Source organism: Gorilla gorilla, chromosome 14, assembly GCF_029281585.2.
Source record: "Gorilla gorilla gorilla isolate KB3781 chromosome 14, NHGRI_mGorGor1-v2.1_pri, whole genome shotgun sequence".
Classification (NCBI taxonomy): Eukaryota; Metazoa; Chordata; class Mammalia; order Primates; family Hominidae; genus Gorilla; species Gorilla gorilla.
The window spans coordinates 56,088,892-56,110,038 of record NC_073238.2 but is presented as its reverse complement, the minus strand read 5'-3'; the positions used below and the strand labels follow the sequence as shown (position 1 = coordinate 56,110,038).

At 36.9% G+C, this 21,147-nt stretch overlaps 1 protein-coding gene across 2 annotated transcripts in view; it reads left to right on the top strand.

The window, feature by feature from the left end:
• VWA8 (von Willebrand factor A domain containing 8) overlaps nt 1-21,147 on the top strand; it is a 391,686-nt gene that overhangs the window by 140,547 nt on the left and 229,992 nt on the right. For both annotated transcript variants that reach the window (XM_031001353.3, XM_055360043.2), the window contains 2 exons: nt 2,385-2,462; nt 7,788-7,903. In XM_031001353.3, the coding sequence (XP_030857213.3) occupies nt 2,385-2,462; nt 7,788-7,903 (194 nt within the window). The remainder of the gene's footprint in view (nt 1-2,384; nt 2,463-7,787; nt 7,904-21,147) is intronic.

Genomic DNA, 21,147 nt, shown 5'->3' with positions numbered 1-21,147 from the left:
ACTCTGATACATGCCAAAGTAGAGTTAGACATTTTTAGTTTTTTCTTCCCATTTACTCCCAAATTTCCTCATACAGTGGTGAAGGTCAGTGGATCTTAAACTTTCACATTTTTCAGCATCATCTGGAGGACTTGGTAAAACACAGGTTTCTGGGCTCTATCTCCATAGTTTTTGAGCTAGTAGATCTGGGATGCTATATTAAAATTTGTATTTCTAACAGGTTCTCAGGTGATACTGATGCTGCTGGTCTGGGAACCACACTCTAAGAACCATGAATGTGGCCTGTCTCTCCTCTTTCCTCAGGTGGAGGCCATTTTCGAATCCCTTTTATTTTTCTGTTTAGTGAAAAGTGACTATTTTAAGTTCCTACTATAAAAGGAGGCCAGACACGTAAATAGTAAGTAGTCCTGGTCTCTCAAGACTGTAACATATCCTGTACTTGCCTGATTAGTCCTTTGATGACTTCTAGTGTGTGTGATCCATTGTTTCAATGTGTGCCTTAAGCATTGTGGTTAGCACTTTTGGAGTTTTAGAACTGCACTCTTCAATGCAGTAGCACTAGCCACGTTAAATTATTACTATTATTATTATTATTTGCTTGAAACTAAGTCTTGCTCTATTGCCCACGCTGGAGTGGTGTGATCTCGGCTCACTGAAACTTCTGCCTCCTGGGTTCAAGGCTCCTGCCTCAGCCTCTCAAGTAGCTGAGACTACAGGTGCGCACCACCACACCTGGCTAATTTTTCTATTTTTAGTAGAGACGGGGTTTCACCATGTTGGCCAGGCTGTTCTTGAACTCCTGGCCTCAATTGATCCACCCGCCTCGGCCTCCCAAAGTGCTGGGATTACAGGCATGAGCCCCCACACCTGACCATGTTAAATTAATTTTTAAAAAATTCGGCTGGGTGCGGTGGCTCACGCCTGTAATCCCAGCACTTTGGGAGGCCAAGGTGGGCGGATCACCTGAGGTCAGGAGTTCGAGACCAGGCTGGCCAACATGGTGAAACCTCATCTCTACTAAAATACAAAAAATTAGCTGGGCTTATTGGTGCGCACCTGTATTCCCAGCTGCTCAGGAGGGTGACACAGGAGAACTGCTTGAACCTGGGAGATGGAGGTTGCAGTGAGCCGAGATCACACCACTGCACTCCAGCCTGAGTGACAGAGTGAGACTCCGTCTCGAAAAAAAAAAAAAAATTCCGTTTCTCAGTCACTTTTCAAGTACTCAGTATCCACATGGGAGCTTTTGGCTACCATATTAAACAGCATATATACAATGCTCATCATCATAGAAGGTTCTATTGGACAGTACTGTTCTAGATCACTAATTATTAACTTTCTATTTAAATACATTTATTCCCTTTGAAACATCTGAATGAACTTATTAATTGTAGGTCTTGTAAGCATGGTTGTAAATAAAGGCATAGGTTTTAGAGTTTAATGACTTGGCTCTCAATGTGAAATCCACTACTTATTAGCTTCCAGATCTTGAGTAAATTACTCAGTCATAGTTTCCTCATCTAAAAATGGGGATAATACTATTTATTACATCACAGGATTGATTTAAAGAATAAATGAAATAAAGTATATGTGGACTACGACTTAGCATTTAAAAAAATTCCAATTACTTAAATGACCAATGAAACCCTAAGCATTATTCTTCTAAAATTGTGACACTGTCCTAGTCATTGTTTTAGTATCTTTTTTTGATCTTTTAGAATTAAAACCTTAAATTTGTTATTGCTTAAACAAAAATTGCTTATAGCTTAATTAAGTACTTAATTGAAGTTTGTTATAGTTAAAAGCAATCGATACGTGTTATTTGGGCAATTGCTCTTCTGAGTTCATTGATATGTTGATCATACCCCTCAAATATGTGTTTTACATGTTTTTGGAAAAATGGACACCTTGAGTATCCATTCTTTAAATAAATGTACCTTATGTCACTTAGATATGTATGTAAGATTGCTGCTAAATAAGGGAACTTGGTTTCAGTAAGACAACACCTGATTAGTACTTAAAATGTCATGCTGAAGCTAACAAAATAGGAAATGATGATACATGAAAAGTTCTTTATGGGTACACTATGGGCCAGTTTTAAATTGTGTTAAAGGCTCCCTTCAGTTTTATCGTGGTGATAGAATTGTATATGGAGAAGAGTGTCTTGGTTTAAGTTACCTGATTCTTAAAGAGAAAGCAGGGGTTTCAGTGTTTCCTAAGAGGTTGAATAAGCAACTTTATCCATAAGTTAAACATTTAGCCAACAATGAATGACTTTTCTAAAAATGTAATTCTAATATTATTTGCTAAGTAGTCATAATTTCTGATTGATTGATCAGATATCCCGATTTATTCCGTTTGTCCTCAACTCTCTCAAAAAATAGGTCCCAAATGTACCTCAGGAAGCTCTGGATAAGTTATTATCATTTACACACAAACTCAGAGAAACACAGGATCCAACGGTAAGTCTAGGCTTTTTCCACAGGATTTTCTATTGTTGACATGCTGCTGGTTTTCTTTTCTTAGAATTCAGTACTTAAAATCTGTTTTTTAAGCTGGTATTTTATTTTTTGGAATCCCTTATGCTATGCCTTTGTTCTATGTATATGGTTTACTCCGATTTCAGTGATTTTAACATCTCTTCCAGCTCCTCCTCGCTGATGTTATAGAAAGAAACTTGTAGCTCCAGAGTACTTCATGTTCATGGGGGTTCTGCTCTGTCCCCTCTGTCTCCTATGCTGAGCAGTGTTATCTATTCTTATGGCTTCAAGTACCTATCACAAGTTAATGCCTACATCTTTATGTTCAGCTTCTAACTTCTCATTTCTGATTGACTTGTATTTACATTCCCAGATGGCATGTTAGAAAGATAGAGGGATGTCACTGTTTAACTCTGTAAGTCTCTGTGTTCTCATCTGTAAAATGGGAACAGTACCATCTACTGCATAAAATGGTCTCAATGATTAAACATAAAAATGTGTGTAAAGAATCTCCTTCTTAGTAACTGCTTACTAAATGTTAATTTATTTCACTTTCCCCCTGGATACACCGAGATCATTTTAAATTCACATATCTTGTACAACTAAACTGTCTTTCCATTTTAAATCTGTTCCTATTCTTGATTTAATTTCTTGACTTTGTTGATAATCTAGCTGCCAAATTACCTAAATTAGAAACCTAGACATCATTGTTGATTCCTTGCTTTCCTGCTGTCTTTACTTAATCTGAAAACAAATCTCACCAGTTAAGCATCTTGATGTCTCATCTGTTCTCTTATCTATTGTCAGTAACTGTCCTATTAGTGGATTTCATAATCTTTCTCCTGGAATATTATATCCTCTTGACTGCCTTCTTTACCAATAATTCATTCATCATATGACTCTCTAGTAATTTCCTGTTGCTATTGTAACAAGTTACCATAAATTGATGGCTTAAGATAATAGAAATTTATTTTTTCTTTGTCTGGACAACAAAAGTCTGAAATCAGTATGACTGAGCCAGAATCAAAGTGTCAGCAAGGTTGCACTCCATCGGAGACTCCAGGGGAGAATCTATTCCTTGCCTCTTCTGGGTTTTGGTGGCTGCCAGCATTCCTTGACTAGTGGACTCACCATATCAATCCTGCCTTCATCTTTACATTACCTTCTCCCCTGTGTTTGTGTCAAATCTCCCTCTTTCTCCCTCCTACAAGGAGGATTACATTTAGGGTCCACACACATAGTGCAACATAATCTCCACATCTCAAAATCCTTATCTTAATCTTATTTGCAAAGTCAATTTTGCCATATAAAGTAACATTGACAGTTTCCAGAGATTAGGATGTGGATTTTTGGGGGGATAAGGGTGGTCACTTTCTGGCTGTCACAGGTCCCCTCTGGGGCCTCATTCCAAATACTTAATCCCCCTCTGGGGCCTCATTCCAAATACTTTCTCCTTTACCCATTGTTTTTAGCTACAGTGGTGTCTTTGTTGTTCCTTGAACTTACTAGTGCCTGCCCCAGGGCCTTTGCCACTTGGTGTTTTCCTCTGCCTAGATTATTCTTCCCTGGATAGCTGCATGTTTACTCACTTTCCTTTTTGGGATTTGCTCAGGTGGTCATGTTTTCTGTGAGGCCTTCCTGAAGCGCTCTAGAGTCAAATTTCTATTCCGTTTTATTTCTATCCCTCTTTCTGCTTTAAGATTCTTTATAGGGCTTCTTACTCTTTGACATAATGTATGTTTTACTCACTAATTTTTTGTTGTCTATCTTCCTTCACTCGGATTTCAGTTCCAGGATTGCAGGGGTTTTTTCTTTGTTCCCTGTAGTCTCCCCAGCATCTGGAACTTTGCACAGTAGCTATTCCTGATTTGCACAGTGTTCCTACTGTGCAAAGTTGCAAATGTTGGCGATACTACAGAGAACAAAGTTAGAGATTAGTAATGTATTCCACAAGTATCTGTTAAATAAATGGATGGATGAATCTTCCATATTGTCCCTGGAATGATCTTTCCCAAATCCATTTCCTAAGTTCTTCCCCTTTTTTAAAACCGTTAAGGGATTGACTCTCTTTGCCTGTAGACTGAAGACAGCCTGCTAAACATGCCTGCTGAGTTCCCTCTGACCCTAAGCTGCTCATCAGGCCTCAGTTTCTACAAACTGTCTTGAAGCATCCTCAGCTCTTCCCACACTTAGCTTCTTGCTATTTTCTAATACCGCTTATACTCAAATGTCTCTGCCTTAGATAATGCCTAGAATGTGCTTTCCCTCCATCCAGTTGTCCCTTAGTTTCTCTCTTCTTTTAAGTCTCTCTCAGCCCCCTTAGGCAGCAGTAACTAATATCTCCAATCTGCTTTCATGACACTTGACATATATTTCTGATGTTGACCTATTGCAGTTGTATTATAATTTACTTTTATTTCCCCAGTTGCTATTTGAGCTCCTTGAGACTAAGTCCCATTTCCCAGCCTGCGGCCTGGCACATAATAGACACTTAAATCTTTGGTGAATTAATGAATAAATTGAGTAATTAAAATTTTATTAACAGATTGTCCCTAGAGTTTTCTCTCCTTTAGAACATGCTACATTTTCATTCTTTTCTAAAAATGAAGAATAGAAAAATAATGTTTAATAATTTCTGATGAGAACCTTTATGTTTTTAAGCTGAAGTATTACTAATCATGTTAATATGAACAATCCCTTCAAGGTGTACTCTTAAACTGTATAACCATGGTAACTAGGGGAATGTGCTTCATATCTTCACCGCCCCCCCTTTTTTTTGCAGATAAAACTGCAGTTAGAAATTTGATATAAATGTTAAATACATTAGGAATTTTTAAAGTATACTCTCAATTTTTAATTGATAATAATGTGAGAGCAGAGATTACCAAACCGTTTATTCAACACTTAAATGGCTCAACACAAAGCTTATCTCATTTTCTCAACCCTGGTTATTATTGCAAAGCATTTTGTTGCTTTCAACTAGAAGAACTGGAGAATTGGTGTTCAAATATATGAGCATTCCTTATTAATCACTGGAATGAAATGTGAAGCCTGAATTCAGTGTCATGCTTAGAATGAGATTAGAATGTTATACCCTATGGTTTAACAGGACTCTTATAAGAATCCTCTGGTTAGAGTCATTTGTCAAATATTTTTTATGATTAAAATATAAATTTTTCATGGTCCTAGGTATTAAAAATGGGAATTTCTGAGTTATATTTGACTTTTGATATCAGTCACATTGCCTGAATTTTATCTTCAATACATGTTTCTTTCTCATAGCAAGTCAGTTGCCAAGTTTGTTGTATCCTACCTCTCCATTCTTGTTGCCATAACCTTACTGTAGGACTTTTTCCTTTTATAGGCAGATTATTGAAGTAGCTTTCTGTTTCCTGTCTCAGTTCTCTCTGTCCTTCATCTACTTTCTATGCTGCTGCTGATTTAAATTAGGAAGTAGGCTAGTAATAACCTGATTTTAAAATCATGTTATGACTTTACACATAGCAGAATCCTAGTGCCTTTAAGAATAAAGCCACACCCCTCAGAGTGTCATTCATAGGTCTTTGTTGTTTGAGAGCAAGCCTTCCAGCAGGACCTTCTAGTAAAGCTGGTCTGATTTCCTCATGTTCTACTTGTGGTTCCATTCATTCCTTTTGCTTTCATGCCTTTGATGAGAGGATTTCTCGTGCCCATTTGAATATTTTAACTGCCTCTAACAGCTGTCTACTGTTCCACTTATTTTAGCATACTATTTTGAATTGTAACTTATGATTTATTATATTTGAATATTGTCTTCATGTCTGGAATGCAAATTAATTGAAAACAAGAATGGACCAAATGTCTGCTTGTAATTGAGTTCTTTGAAACTTAGAATGTGTTTTTTAATAGAAGAAAGGATATGTGGTGGTCATGCTTCCAACCTAATTCCCAAAGGAAATATAATACTAATGTTGTAGCTGAGATAGAATACTAACAGCAGACCAATATCTTATGGAGATGTGAAATACACAAGGAAGGATAAATAATTTTTTTCTTCTTTGGGACATACGGAGATGACCTTAGGCGGAACATTAAAACAAGCAAATGTGCAGTGTGTCTTTGACATTCTCCCCTCATCCATTCTGAACTCTTTGTTAATTTCATAGAGTCCTCTTTTCTAGGCCCTTGAGTGCTCAGGGCCACTTTACTGCCCTTATCACCCTCTGTGACATTTCATACTGACCTGCCTTGCCCTCCCAAAGGTCCAGTTGCTTCAAAAGTGCTTCTGTCCTGTGGTTTTCAGTGATAATCACTGTCTTCTAATGCTGCTGATCTAAGTTAGGAATTAGGCCAGTAATAATCTCATTTACTAAATATATGCTAATATGTAGGTCCCATCACCTTTCTCTGCTGGGTTTTTTGTTTTCATTTTGAAGAGGCTGATTTTTAAATAACAGTTGTTGCCATTCGTTGAGCACCCATATGTATGTGACATGTGCTAAGCACTTTAGAATCATTTTCTAATTTAACCTTCATAACAACCTTAAAGGTGAGGGCATTACTATTGCCATTTTAAAGTTGAGGGAACTGAGGCTTGGAAAGGTTAAGTAATTTGCCAAGGTAACACAGCTAATAAATAGGATACTGACTTATGTGATTCCAAAGCCTATAAACTTTACCATTATGTTATGCTGCCTGCCGAAAGAATTTCAACAAATATTTATTGAGTACTTACCATGTCCTGAGTTCTGTACTAGCCACTCTATTCGTGGAATTTTGGGAAATGTAATATAGCAAAGTGAAAGTATTCTGACAGCATAGGGGAAGGATTCAAAACAGCAAGCTGCAGCACAAGTGACAAATTGGTTGACGCCTCTGTGGCCAACAGCCTAAATTGTTTACAACTTTTTTTGGCTATTTTAGAAACCACAGATTTGCTTAGAGCTTTAAACATTTCCATGGTATCTTAACACCTTGGCTTTGTGTAAGGAGAAAAAGTGAACAGTCAATCATACAGCCTAAGTCCAGTGTGACCTTTGTTATGTAACATCCTTCCCCCATTGCCCCTCCCATCCCCAACTTAGCACAATTAAAATACATTACTTAAATTTAATTGATAAATACTTTAGATTTTTTAAAAACTATCTTCAAGGATGTTTTAAGTGTAAATTGGTTTCTGTTTATTTTGATTTGTAATTAATTAACAGCACATACTTTAAGTTTGGCCTTACCCCTTCAGTAATAATGAATTCTGCTGTGATATCCATCTAAAGGGACTTTAGCAAGTTGAAACAAGACTCTTAACACAATGTATTTGTCTTTTGATAGGCACAATCGTTAGCGGCATCACTTTCTACCAGACAACTGTTGCGAATTTCTCGTCGGCTGTCACAGTATCCTAATGAAAATCTTCACAGTGCTGTTACTAAAGCCTGCCTTTCCAGGTAAACATATTCTTTCTCACTGCATGTAAGTTTCTGGATCTTCACTAAAACTATAAGATAAGTTTAACTGATGGTGCATATTCCCAATTCTTCAAAATATATTGGTCTGAATATAGAGCTATTTCAGCCTTACCTTCACTGATTAGAACTTATTTAATACAACATATTATCTTTTAAAATTAATTTTTGGTCCCAGCATCACCAGAAGCAGATGTTGGTACTATGCTTCCTGTACAGCCTGCAGAACCATGAGCCAAAATAAAACCTCTTTTATTTATTAAAAATAAAATAAAATGAAATAAATTTTTATCCTTAATTTGTATGGGTACATAGTCAGTATATGTTTATGGGGTACATGAGATACTTTGATACAGGCATACAATATGTAATAATCACAACAGGGTGAATGCCATATCTATCACCCTAAGCATTTATCATTTCTTTGCATTATGAACATTCCAATTATACTTTTAGTTACTTAAAAATGAACAATAAATTATTGTTGACTATAGTCACCTTGTTATGCTATCAAATACTAGATCTTCATTCTATCTATGTTTTTTACCCATTAACCATTCCCTTCCCCACTTCTCACTACCCTTCCCACCTCTGGTAACCATCCTTGTACTCTCTCTTTGTGAATTCTATTGTTTTAATTTTTAGCTTTTAGAAATGAGTGAAAACATGTGAAGTTTGTCTTTCTATGCCTGGCTTATTTCAGTTTAAATAATGTGCTGTAGTTCCATCCATGTTGCTGCAAATGACAGAACTTCATTCATTCTTTTTCATGGCTGAACATTACTCTATTGTGTGTGTGTACAACATTATCCATTTGTCTGTTGATGAACACTAGGTTGCCTCCGAATCTTAGCTATTGTGAATAGTGCTTCAATAAACATGGTAGCACAGACCTCTCTTCAATATATGGATTTTCTTTCTGTTGGGCATATACCTAGCATATACCTAGGATTGGTGTGTCATATGGTTGTTCTAGTTATTTTTTTTTTCTTCTTTTTTTGAGGAACTCCATATAGTTCTCTATAGTGGTTATACTAATTTACATTTCCACCCACAGTGTACAAGGGTTCCCTTTTCTTCACTTACTTGCTGGTATTTGTTATTGCCTATCTTTTGGATAAAAGCCATTTTAATTGGGGTGAGGTGATACCTCATTATAGTTTTGATTTGCATTTCTCTAGTCATCAGTGATGTTGAGTACCTTTTCATATATACGTGTGTGCCATTTGTATCACTTCTTTTAAGAAATTTCTGTTCAGATCTTTCATGCATTGTATAATCAGATTATTAGGCTTTTTCCTACTGAGTTGTTTGAATTCATATATTTTATCAATCCCTTGTCAGATGGATGATTTGCAAATATTTTTTCCCATTCTGTGGGTTGTCTCTTCACTTCATTGACAATTTCCTTTGCTGCACAAGAAGCTTTTTAACTCAATGTGATCCTATTTGTCCCATTTTTGCTTTGGTTGCCTATGCTTGTGGGGAATTACTTAAGAAATATTTGTCCTGACCAATGTCTTGGAGAGTTTTTCCAATGCTTTCTTTTAGTAGTTTCATAGTTTGAGGTCTTAGATTTAATTCTTAATCCATTTGATTTGATTTTTGTATATGGCAAGAGATAGGGTCTACTTTCATTCTTCTGCATATGGATATCCAGTTTTCCCAGCACCATTTATTGAAGAAGCTGTCCTTTCCCCATTGTATGGTCTTGACACCTTTGTCAAGAATGAGTTCACTGTAGGTGTATGGATTTGTTTCTGGGTTCTCTAGTCTGTTCCATTGGTCCATGTATCTGTTATGCTGGTACTATACTGTTTTGGTTACATAGCTCTATAGTATAATTTGAAGTCAGGTAATGTGATTGGTTCAGTTTTGTTCTTTTTGCTCAAGATGGCTTTGGCTATTCTGGGTCTTTGTGGTTTCATATAAATTTTAGGATTATTTTTCTATTTCTGTAAAGAATGTCATTAATATTTTGACAGGGATTGCATTTAATCTGTAGATTGTTTGTGGTAGTATGGACATTTTAACAGCATTGATTGTTCCAATCCATAAACATGGAATATCTTTCCATTTTTTGGCATCCTCTTCAATTTCCTGCATCAGTGTTTTATTGTTTTCAATGTAGGGGTCTTTCCCTTCTTTGGTTAAGTTTATTCTTATATATATTATTTTATTTGTAGCTGTTGTAAATTGGATTACTTTTTTAATTTCTTTTTCACATTGTTCACTTTTGACATACAGAAGCGCTACTGATTTTTGTATGTTGATTTTGTGTCCTGCAACTTTAATGAATTTGTTGATCAGTTCTAATAGGTTTCTGTTGGAGTCTTTAGGTTTTTTTTTCAAGTATAAGCTCATATCATCTGCAAACAAGGATAATGTAATTTTTTCCTTTCCAGTTTGAGTACTCTTCATTTCTCTCTTGTATCCAGTTGCTCTAGGTAGGCTTTCCACTACTGTGTTGGATAACAGAGGTGAAAGTGTGTATCCTTGCCTTGTTTCAGATTTTAGAGGAAAGGCTTCCAGTTTTTCCCATTCAGTATTGATAGGGGTTGGATCTGTGTCCCTGCCCAAATCTCGTGTCTAATTCTAATCCCCAGTGTTGGAGGTGGGGCCTGGTGGGAGATGACTGGATCATGGGGGTGGATTTCCCCCTTGGCGATGGTCTCATGACAGTGAGTGAGTTCTCATGAGATCTGGTTGTTTAAAAGTTTGTGGTACCTCCCTGCCTCTCTCTCTTTCTCCTGCTCTGACAATGTGAAGTGCTTGTTCCCCCGTTGCCTTCTGCCATGATTTTAAGTTTCCTAAAGCCTCCCCATAAGCCAAGAAAATGCCAGCGTCATGTGTCCTGTACAGCACCATGAGCCAATTAAAGTTCTTTTCTTTATAAATTACTCAGTCTCAGATATTTCTTTATAGTAGTACAAAAACGGACTAACACAAGTATGATACTAGCTGTAGGTCTGTCATATATGGCTTTCATTGTGTTGAGGTATGTTCCTTCTATACTCAGTGTTTTTTTTTAAAAGTTTATTTTTATTTTGTTAGTGATTTTAAATATGGAGTCTCACTTTGTTGCCAGGCTGTATAGTTTTTGTCTTGAAGTCTATTTTGTCTGATATAAGTATAGTGACTCCTGTTTTTTGTTTGTTGGTTTGTTTCATTTGACATGGAATATTTTTTTCTGTCCCTTTATTTTCAGTCTATGTATCATCATATGTGAAGTGTGCTTGTTGTAGACAACGGATCATAGTGCAGTGGCTATTCACAGGCGCGATCTCCCTGCTGATCGACACAGGAGTTTTGACTGGCTCTTTTTCTGACCTGAGCCAGTTCACTCTTCCTTAGGCAACCTGTTGGTTCCCCGCTCCTGGGAGATTACCATATTGATGCTGAACTTAGTGCAGATACCCAGTCAGTATAGTGCATTACAACCGAGAACGCCTGGGCTCGAGCCATTCTCTTGCCTCAGTGTCCTGAGTAGCTGGGACTACAGGCATGCACCACTGTGCCCAGCTATCCTCATCATTTGGAGGGTTTTCATCATGAAGGGATGTTGAATTTTATAAAATTCTTTTTCAGCATCAATTGAAATGATCACATGGTTTTTGTTTTACATTCTGTTGATATGATGCATCACATTGACTGATATGCATGTGTTTAACCATGCTGGCATCCCTGGCATAAATCCCGCTTGGTCATGATGAATGATCTTTATAATGTGTTGTTGAGTTTGGCTTGCTGCTATTTTATTGAGGATTTTTGCATCAACATTTGTCAAGGATATTGGCCTGTAGTTTTTTTGATGTGTCTTCTCTGGTTTTGGTATCAGGGTAATAATGGCCTTGTAGAACAAGTTTGGAAATATTCCCTCCTCCTCTATTTTTCAGAATTGTTTCAGTAGGATTGGTATTAGTTCTTCTATAAATGTTCGGTCAAATTCAGCAGGCAGGCGATCAGGGCCTAGGCTTTTCTTTGCTGAAGACTTTTTGTTATGGTGTCAATCTCGTTACTTGTTATTGGTTTGTTCACATTTTGTATTTCTTCGTAGTTCAATCTTGGGAGGTTGTATGTGTTTAAGAATTTCTCCATTTCTTCTTGATATTCCAATGTGTTGGCATATAGTTTCTTATGGTAGCTTCTAATGATCCTTTGTATTTCTGTGGTAACAGTTGTAACGTCTCCTTTTTCATCTCTGATTTTATTTATTTGAATCTTCCTTTTTCTTAGTTGGAGTAAAGGTTTGTCAATTTTATCTTTGCAAAAAACTAACTTTTCATTTCATTAATCTTTTGCTTTTTTTTTTTTTTGAGATGGAGTCTCACTCTGTTGCCAGACTGGAGTGCAGTGGCATGACCTCAGCTCACTGCAGTCTCCCCCTCCGGGGATCAAGCAATTCTCCTGCCTCTGCCTCCTGAGTAGCTGGGATTACAGGCATGTGCCACCACACTCAGCTAATTTTTGTAGTTTTTTTTTTTTTTTTTTTTTTGAGACAGAGGCTTGCTCTGTTGCCCAGGCTGGAGTGCAGTGGCATGATCTTGGCTCACTGCAACCTCTGCCTCCCAGATTTAAGCTGTTCTTCTGCCTCAGCCTCCCAAGCAGCTGGGACTACAGGCACGTGCTACCATGCCCAGCTAATTTTTTGCCATTTTTAGTAGAGATGGGGTTTCACCATATTGGCCAGGATGGTCTCGATCTCCTGACCTCGTGATCCGCTGGCCTCAGCCTCCCAAAGTGCTGGGATTACAGGTGTGAGCCACTGCGCCCAGCCTATCCTTTGCATGTTTAATTTAAATTTTATTTGTTTCTGCTCTGATGTTTATTATCTCTTTTCTTGTACTAATTTTGGGTTTGGTTTGCTCCTGCATTTCTAGTTTTCCAAGATACATTGTTAGGTTATTTGAAGTTTTTCTACTTTTTTGATGTAGGCTTTTATTGCTATAGACTTTTCTTTTATTATACTGTTCACTATATCCTATAGGTTTTGGTGTGTTTCCATTTTCATTTGTTTCAATAAATTTTTCAGTTTTCTTCTTAATTTCTTCATTGACTCACTGGTCATTCAGGAGCCTATTGTTTAGTTTCCATGTATTTGTGTAGTTTCCAAAATTCCTCCAGTTACTGATTTCTAGTTTTATTCCATTGTGGTCACAGAAGATACTTGACATCATTTCTTTTTTTTTAATTTCTTTTTGAATTTTTTAAGACTTGTTTTGTGGCCTAATATATGGTCTCTCCTTGAGAATGATCCATGTGCTGAGAAGAATGTGTATTCTGCAGCCGTTGGATCACATGTTCTGTAAATATCGGGAGGTCAATTTGGTCTGTAGTGCAGATTAAGTCCAACATTTCTTTTTTTCTTTTTCTTTTTTTTTGAGATGAAGTTTTGCTCTTATTACCCAGGCTGGAGTGCAATGGCGCAATCTTGGCTCACTGCAACCTCCGCCTCCCAGGTTCAAGCGATTCTCCTGCCTCAGCCTCCCGAGTAGTTGGGATTACAGGCATGCACCACCATGCCCAGCTAATTTTTGTATTTTTAGTAGAGATGGGGTTTCTCCATGTTGGTCAGACTGGTTTCAAACTCCCAACCTCAGGTGATCTGCCCATCTCAGCCTCCCAAAGTGCTGGGATTACAGGCATGAGCCACCGCACCCGGCCATGTCCAATATTTCTTCGTTGATTTTCCGTCTGGGTGATCTGTCCAATGTTGAAGTCTCCAGCTATTATTGTATTGGGGTTTATCTCTCTCTTTTGCTCAAAAATATTTGCTTTTATATATTTGGGTGCTCTAGTGTTGGGTGCATATATATTTAAAATTGTTATATGCTCTTGCTGAATTGACCCTTTTATCATTGTATAGCAGTCTTCTTAGTCTCCTTATAGTTTTTGTCTTGAAGTCTATTTTGTCTGATATAAGTATAGTGACTCCTGGTTTTTCTTTTGTTTGTTTGTTTCATTTGGCATGGAATATTTTTTTCTGTCCCTTAATTTTCAGTCTGTGTATCTTCATATGTGAAGTGTGTTTCTTAAAGACAACAGATCATTGAGTCTTATTTTTTAAAATCCATTTTGCTACTCTGTCTTTTGACTGGAAAGTTTAGTCCATTTACATTCCATGTTATTGATGAATAAGGAATTATTCTTGCCATTTTGTTGTTTGTTTTTAGGTTGCTTTATGGTCTTCTCTTTCTTCTTGCCTTACTTTCTGTCTTCCTTTAGTGAAAGTGATTTTCTCAGGTGGTGTGTTTTAATTTCTTGATTTTCATTTGCTGTATATTTGGATTTTTTGGTTTGAGGTTACCATGAGGCTTGCGTATAATGCCTTATAACTCGTTATTTTAAACTGATGACAACTTAATACTGATTGCGTAAATAAACAAAAAGAAAACTAATAAAAACTCTACACTCTAACTTTGTCCACCCACTTTTTCATTTTTTGTTGTTACTGTTTATATCTTATTGTACCATCTATGTCTTGAGAAGTTGTTGTAGTTATTTTTGTTCAGTCATCTTTAATCTTTATACTCAAGTTATAAGTAGTTTACATACTACAAATAAATGTTATGACATTCTGTCTTTTTCTGTATACTTACTATTACCAGTGAATTTTGAGGCTTCAGATATTTCTTACTGCTAATTAATTTTTTTTTAATTTTTAAATTAATTTTTTAATTCCTTTTTTTTTTCCCTTGTAGGACAAGTGTGACATTTATTAAATCCGTCCACTTTTGTTTGTCTGGGAAAGTCTATATTTCTCCTTCATGTTTGAAGGATATTTTTGCTGGTTATTCTATTTTAGGATAAAAGCTTTTTCCTTCAGCACTTTAAATGTATCATGCTACTCTCTACTGGCCTGTAAAATTTCCACTCAGAAGTCAGCTGCCAGACCTAGTGAAGCTCCATTATATGTTGTTTGTTTCTTTTCTCTTCCCTCTTTTAGGTACCTCAGATATCTTGAGGTTGTCTTTTTTGAGTTAAATTTGCCTGGTGTTCTATAACCTTGTTGTACTGGAATATTGATGTCTTTCTCTAGGTTTGGGAAGTTCTCTGTTATTATGCCTTTGAATAAGTCTTCTACCCTGATCTCTCTCTACCTCCTCTTTAAGGCCATTTACTATTAGATTTGCCCTTTTTAGGCCATTTTCTAGATCTTGTAGTCATGTTTTATTCTTTTTGATTCTTTTATTCTTTTGTCTCCTCTGACTGTGTGTTTTCAAATAGCCTGTCTTCAAGCTTACTAATTGTTTCTTTTGCTTGATCAGTTTTGCTGTTGACAGACTGATGTATTCTTCAGTATTTCAATTGAATTTTTCAGCTCCAGAATTTTTACTTGATTTTTAAAAATTATTTCAATTTCTTTGTTACATTTATCTGATAGAATTCTGAATTCCTTCTCTGTGTTATCTTGAATTTCATTGAGCTTCCTCAAAATAGCTATTTTCCGTTCTTTCTTTAAGGTCACTGATATGGTTTGGCTGTGTCCCCACCCAAATCTCATCTTGAATTGTAGCTCCCATAATTCCCACAAATTGTGGGAGAGACCTGGTAGGACATAATTAATCACGGGGGTGGATCTTTCCCATGCAATTCTTGTAATAGTGAATAAGTCTCATGAGAACTGGTGGTTTTATAAAGGGGAGTTTCCCTGCACAAGTTCTCTTCTTTTGTCTACTGCCATGTGAGACGTGCTTTCACTTTCTGCCATGATTGTGAGGCCTCCCCAGCCACGTGGAACTGTGAGTCCATTAAACCTCTTTCTTTTGTAAATTTCCCAGTCTCAGGTATGTCTTTATCAACAGTGTGAAAACGGACTAATACAGTCATATATCTCTGTCTCTCTGAGATTGGTCACCGGTGCCTTATTTGATTGTTTGGTAAGGTCATGTTTTCCTGGATGGTCTTGATGCTTGTGGATGTTCATTGTTGTCTGGGCATTGAAGAGTTGAGTATTTATTGTAGTCTTCTTTGCCTGGGCTTGTTTGTACATGTCCTTCTTGGGAAAGATTTCCAAGTATTCAAAGAGAATTGAGTGTGTGATCTAATTCTGGTCACTGCAACTATACCTGCATTAGGGAACACTCCATGCCCTGTAATGCTGTGATTCTTGCAGACTCATAGAGATACCACATTGGTGGTCTTGGGTAACCAGGAGAATTCCTTGGACTGCTAGACAGAGACTCTTGCTCTCTTCACTTACTTTCCCTCAAACAAATGGAATCTCTCTCTCCATGCTCAGCTGTCTGGAGTTGGGAAAGTGATGGCCATCACCACTGGGATTCTGCTGGGTCAGACTTGAAACCAGCACAATACGGGGTCTTGCCCAAGGCTTGTGGTGAGTATTGTCTGGCTACCACTTATGTTTATTCAAGGCCCAACTGTTCTTTAGTCAGATTGTGATTCATCCTGCTAGGCCTGGGAATCTCCCTTCAGGGCAGTGGGTTCCCTTCTGGCCCAGGGTGGATGTCAAAATGTCATCCAGGAGCTAAGTCCTGGAATTGGGGACTTTAGCAATCTGCTTAGTGCTTTATTTTACTTTGGCTGAGCTGGTACCCAAATTGTAAGACAAAGTCCTCTTTGCTCTCCCCTCTCCTTTCCTTCAGTGGAAGGAATCTCTGCCAAAGCTGCAAGCTGTGCTGCCTGGAGTTGAGGAAGGGACAGTGCAAGCACTGCCTTGGCTGTCTGCACTGGTGTCTGACTGAGTCACATGCACCCCAACTCTACCGACTGAGCATAGCACCAGGACTTGCCCAGGAATTGTATTCCTGTGGCCTAGACAGCCTTTCAAGTTTATTTAGAACACAGAGCACTTTAGCCTGTGGTGGTGGGGCTAGTTAGAATTCAGGTTCTGACCACTGGGATGAATGATTATTCCCCTCTAGCTAGGGCTGATCAAAATGCTCCCTCCATGGGCATCAGCTGAATGCTACCCTGTTGCTCTCCACTGTGACAGGGTAGCACTGAATTCCAATGCAAAATACCACAATCAATGTGCTCTTTCTCTCCCAAGCACACAGATTCTTTCTCCAAGCTATGTAGCACCACTAGGGGATGGGGAAGAGGTGGTGTAGGCAATTCAAGACTGTCTTTCCTACTCCCTTCAGTGCCTCCTTCCTTCATATGATGTTGAAACCAGGTACTGTGATTGCTCACCTGGTTTTTGGTTCTTATGAAGGTGCTTTCTTATGTGGATAGTTGTTAATTTGGTGTTCCTGTGGAGGGGAGGACAATTACTGGAGGGTTCTATTCAGCCATCTTGGTCTACTTTCATTCCATTAATATATTATCTTATTTAGACATTCAGTAATTTTCAGAGGTATTTTATAAATGAGAAAATTTTTAAGTCACTCAAGTCACATAATTATAAAAAGTGGGTTTGGGATTTGAATACTGGTTCATATGTCTTCTGAGCTAGGGCTCTTTAGCACTATTACACTTATTGCCTCTAAAATTTGCACTGGAACTTTTCATTTTTGACAGTACTGCTCAGTATCTAAATTCGACAAAACTAACATTTTTTCAGTCTGTACTAATTGTTTTCATACCAGTTGGTTAGTGATTATAAAACATTGGCTTGTAGAATTTTCTTACAGAATTAAATTTACATGAAGCTATTTTAAAGAATAGTAAGAAAAGATTAGGAACAATTTCCAGTAAGCCCAAAGATTTCGTCTCTTTTCATATGATCTAGTAATTATTTTTATGGTGACTATGCTTGTTGTCCATTCATTTCTTGATAAAAGGAATTAAAGGAGAATCTGTTTTCAGTTTAGCAGAATCTTTATTGCCCTCTATAACCTCTCAGTTTAGTGGACAGTTTTTCTTGTAGTTAAATTAAGCTCCTTGTGTTGCAACTTGAATTTGTTCTTCTTGTGTGTATCCAGCTAAAATGAAATTCCTCTTTAGTGTCTTCAGAGTAATTATTTGAAGAATGAATAAGTATAGGAAATAAGAATATTGATTCTTTTATTAAATATAAAAATTTTGGACTTTCAAAGCATTCTGCAGACTGTTAGATATGCCCTGGTAGTTGAATCAACTTTTAATTTCCTTTATTAAAAAAATAAATAAAAATAAATTGAAAAACTAAAAATAATAAGAGTTGATCTAAGAAATTAAAAATACCAAAGTTTGGAGAAATATAACGCATATGAGAATATTGAAAGCTAGCAGTGTTTATTACCAATTCAGTTACAATTTATTACTAATTCAGTCTACAAAGAAAACATGAGAACATTTTTAATGAAGGTCAGAAAAATTAAGGGACGCATTTCTGTCATATATTTTATTATCTCCCTAGGATAGATTTTCAAGACAATATTGACAAGAAATAATTTTTGTGTGATTTTATATTTCCTCTGCTATTTGGAGTGGGAAATTTAATGGATCTCTTCTAAAACATGGTGTTTTTTTTTTTTTTTTTTTTTTTTTTTTTGGAGATGGAGTCTCGCTCTGTCGCCCAGACTGGAGTGCAGTGGCACCATCTCAGCTCACTACAAGCTCTGCCTCCTGGGTTCATGCCATTCTCCTGCCTCAGCCTACCGAGTAGCTGGGACTACAGGCACCCATCACCACACCCGGCTGATTTTTTTTTGTATTTTTAGTAGAGACAGTGTTTCACTGTGTTAGCCAGGATGGTTTCAATCTCCTGACTTCATGATCCTCCTGCCTCGGCCTCCCAAAATGCTAGAATTACAGGTGTGAGCCAGCGTGCCTGGCCACAAATATTTTTTAAATGTGTGAAAATAAAGGCCATAGAAAAGCTAGTGATATACATGAACAAAATAGAATGAGCTAGATGTCCTCCCCATACACTACTCAACCTGGAAATTCTGAATAAAATATAATAAGTAATTGTTAACTCTTATCCAAACTCAAAAGGAAGAGCATATCAGAGGTATCAGAAATGAAACAGGACTAGGGTTACAGTTCCACTCCTAGGAATCTATCCGAGAGAAACAAAAACAGGTCCACACAAAAACTTCTACATGAATGTTCATAGCAATATTATTCATAATAGTGAAAAACTGGAAACAAATGACTATCAACTGCTCAACAGATAAATAAAGTGTGTTTTATCCATACAATGAAATGTTAGCAACAAAAAGAAATGAAGTATTGATACATGTTACAACATGGATGAACCCTGAAAATATGTTAAGTGAAAGAAGCCAGATACATAGGACCACATATTGTTTGGCTCTATTTACATGAAATATCCAGAAGAGAGCAAATCCATAGAGACAGAAAGTAGATTGGTAGTAGCCTGAAGCCAGGTAGACTTGGGGGTAGAAAGGGAGGGTGACTGCTAGTGGGTACGGGGGATCTTTTTTAGGTAAGAAAAATGTTCTAAAATTGCTTGCGGTGATGGTTGCACAACTCTGTGAATATACTAGAAACCATTGAATTGTATACTTTAAATAGGTGAATTGTGTGATATCTGAATTATATCTCAATAGAGCTAATACTTAAAAAGAAGAAGAAATGAAGTAAAAAGCAATACCAGAATAAAGAGAATAATAATGATATCATGGCTGCCAAAGAGGCTTTCAAATAGGGATAGGGCTAAGTGGTCTAATGCTGGATTTTAATATCTGTTTGGGGACAACAGACATGGCTGCAGGCATATGTGAGGTGGAGAGGTTTTAATTAAGATTCCTGCATGAAGAATAGAGTCTGGAAGTGCTCCCTGTTCCCATAGACTAAAAAATGTTGGCCCACAAGCCCAGAGAAATGATGAGAAAGCTTACTGTCTCCCTGGAGCTTGGGGTGGGAAAGAAACTGTCACCATGAGGAATCAAATGCCCCACATTGCTCAGGTGCAGGTGTGAGGGTCCATGTTGATGCCGTCTGTAAAGGTAGTAACTAAAAACTACTAAGTTAACATGAAAAACTTATCCAGGATCATTTAGTTACTTGGAGGCTTAGTAGGAAACACCAACCTTGAAAACCAATCTGTGGCAAATACTTTTACAAGATCAGTACACTAAATATCCTATCTGAATATTTGGTCATTGTAAAAAGTAATAAACCATATCTAGGGGGAAAAAACCATAAGAGATTTGGCAGATACAACATTTAGAAGAAATAGAACTTCAAGAACTAAAAATAATAGAACAATTTGAGACTATCAAATAAGTATGTTTAAGGTTATTAAAACTTACGAGGAATTAAAAACTGGATGACTATGATAGAGGAGAAAATGAACTGATCTGAAAGAAAAATCAAACAAACAGAACTTTTTCAGTTGAAGAATATAGTCATTGAAAGAAAACAAACAAATGGACAAACCATCAAACAAAATTCAATAAGCACTTAATTAGTAAATTAGACTATTGAAAAGAGAATGAAGTGGAGGGAAAATAGCCTGGGATGCAGCACAGCAAAGTGAAGAGATAGGAAACCTGAAAGGGTTGTTAATAGACATGTAGAATAAGATAAGAAAGTCCAACATATGTCTAATAGGAATTTAAGAAGAGAGAATAAAGAGACTGAGGGAGAATAATTGTTCAAAGAGGCAATGGTTAGGAGAATTCCAGAACAGAAAGCAGAAAGACATGAGTCTACAGATTGAAGAAATATATCGGTTCCCAAGTAGGACAGATAAAAACAAATCAACACCTACATACATTGTGATGATACTGCGCAGCATTAAAGACAAAGAGAAAAACTTATAATGGAAAAAGATACAAGAGAAAAAATATCAAGCCGACAACTTTACATCAGCAATAGTAGATTCCAGGATTGGATAGTATCCTGAAAGTGTTGAGAGAAAATAACTGTCAATGCCAGAAGTCTTTGCCTAGCGGAATACATTTTCAGCTAAAGACTGAGCTTACTACATTTAGTAGTTTTTTCAGTACTACTTAAAGAACTACTAAAGGATATATTTCAGTAAGCAGGAGACTGAATGCAGAGAAAAAGACTGGCATGCAGGAAACTACGGTGAGAAAGGAAATAGGCAAATATATTGTTAAATTTAAATGTATTGTGAAAAACAAAGCAATAAAAATGAATACCAATATAGGGAAGTATTTAACAACAGGGTGAAGCTAAAAACTTATAGAAACTGGAAAAAGAGATTAATGCATTCTTAGGTGCTTCTGTTGTTTGAGAAGAGAATAGAAGTATTGAATAATTTTAGACTTCATTAGTTCAAGTATGTGTGTGTAAATTTTGAGTAACCACAAATAAAAAAGGAAATAAATCAATAAATCCAGTGG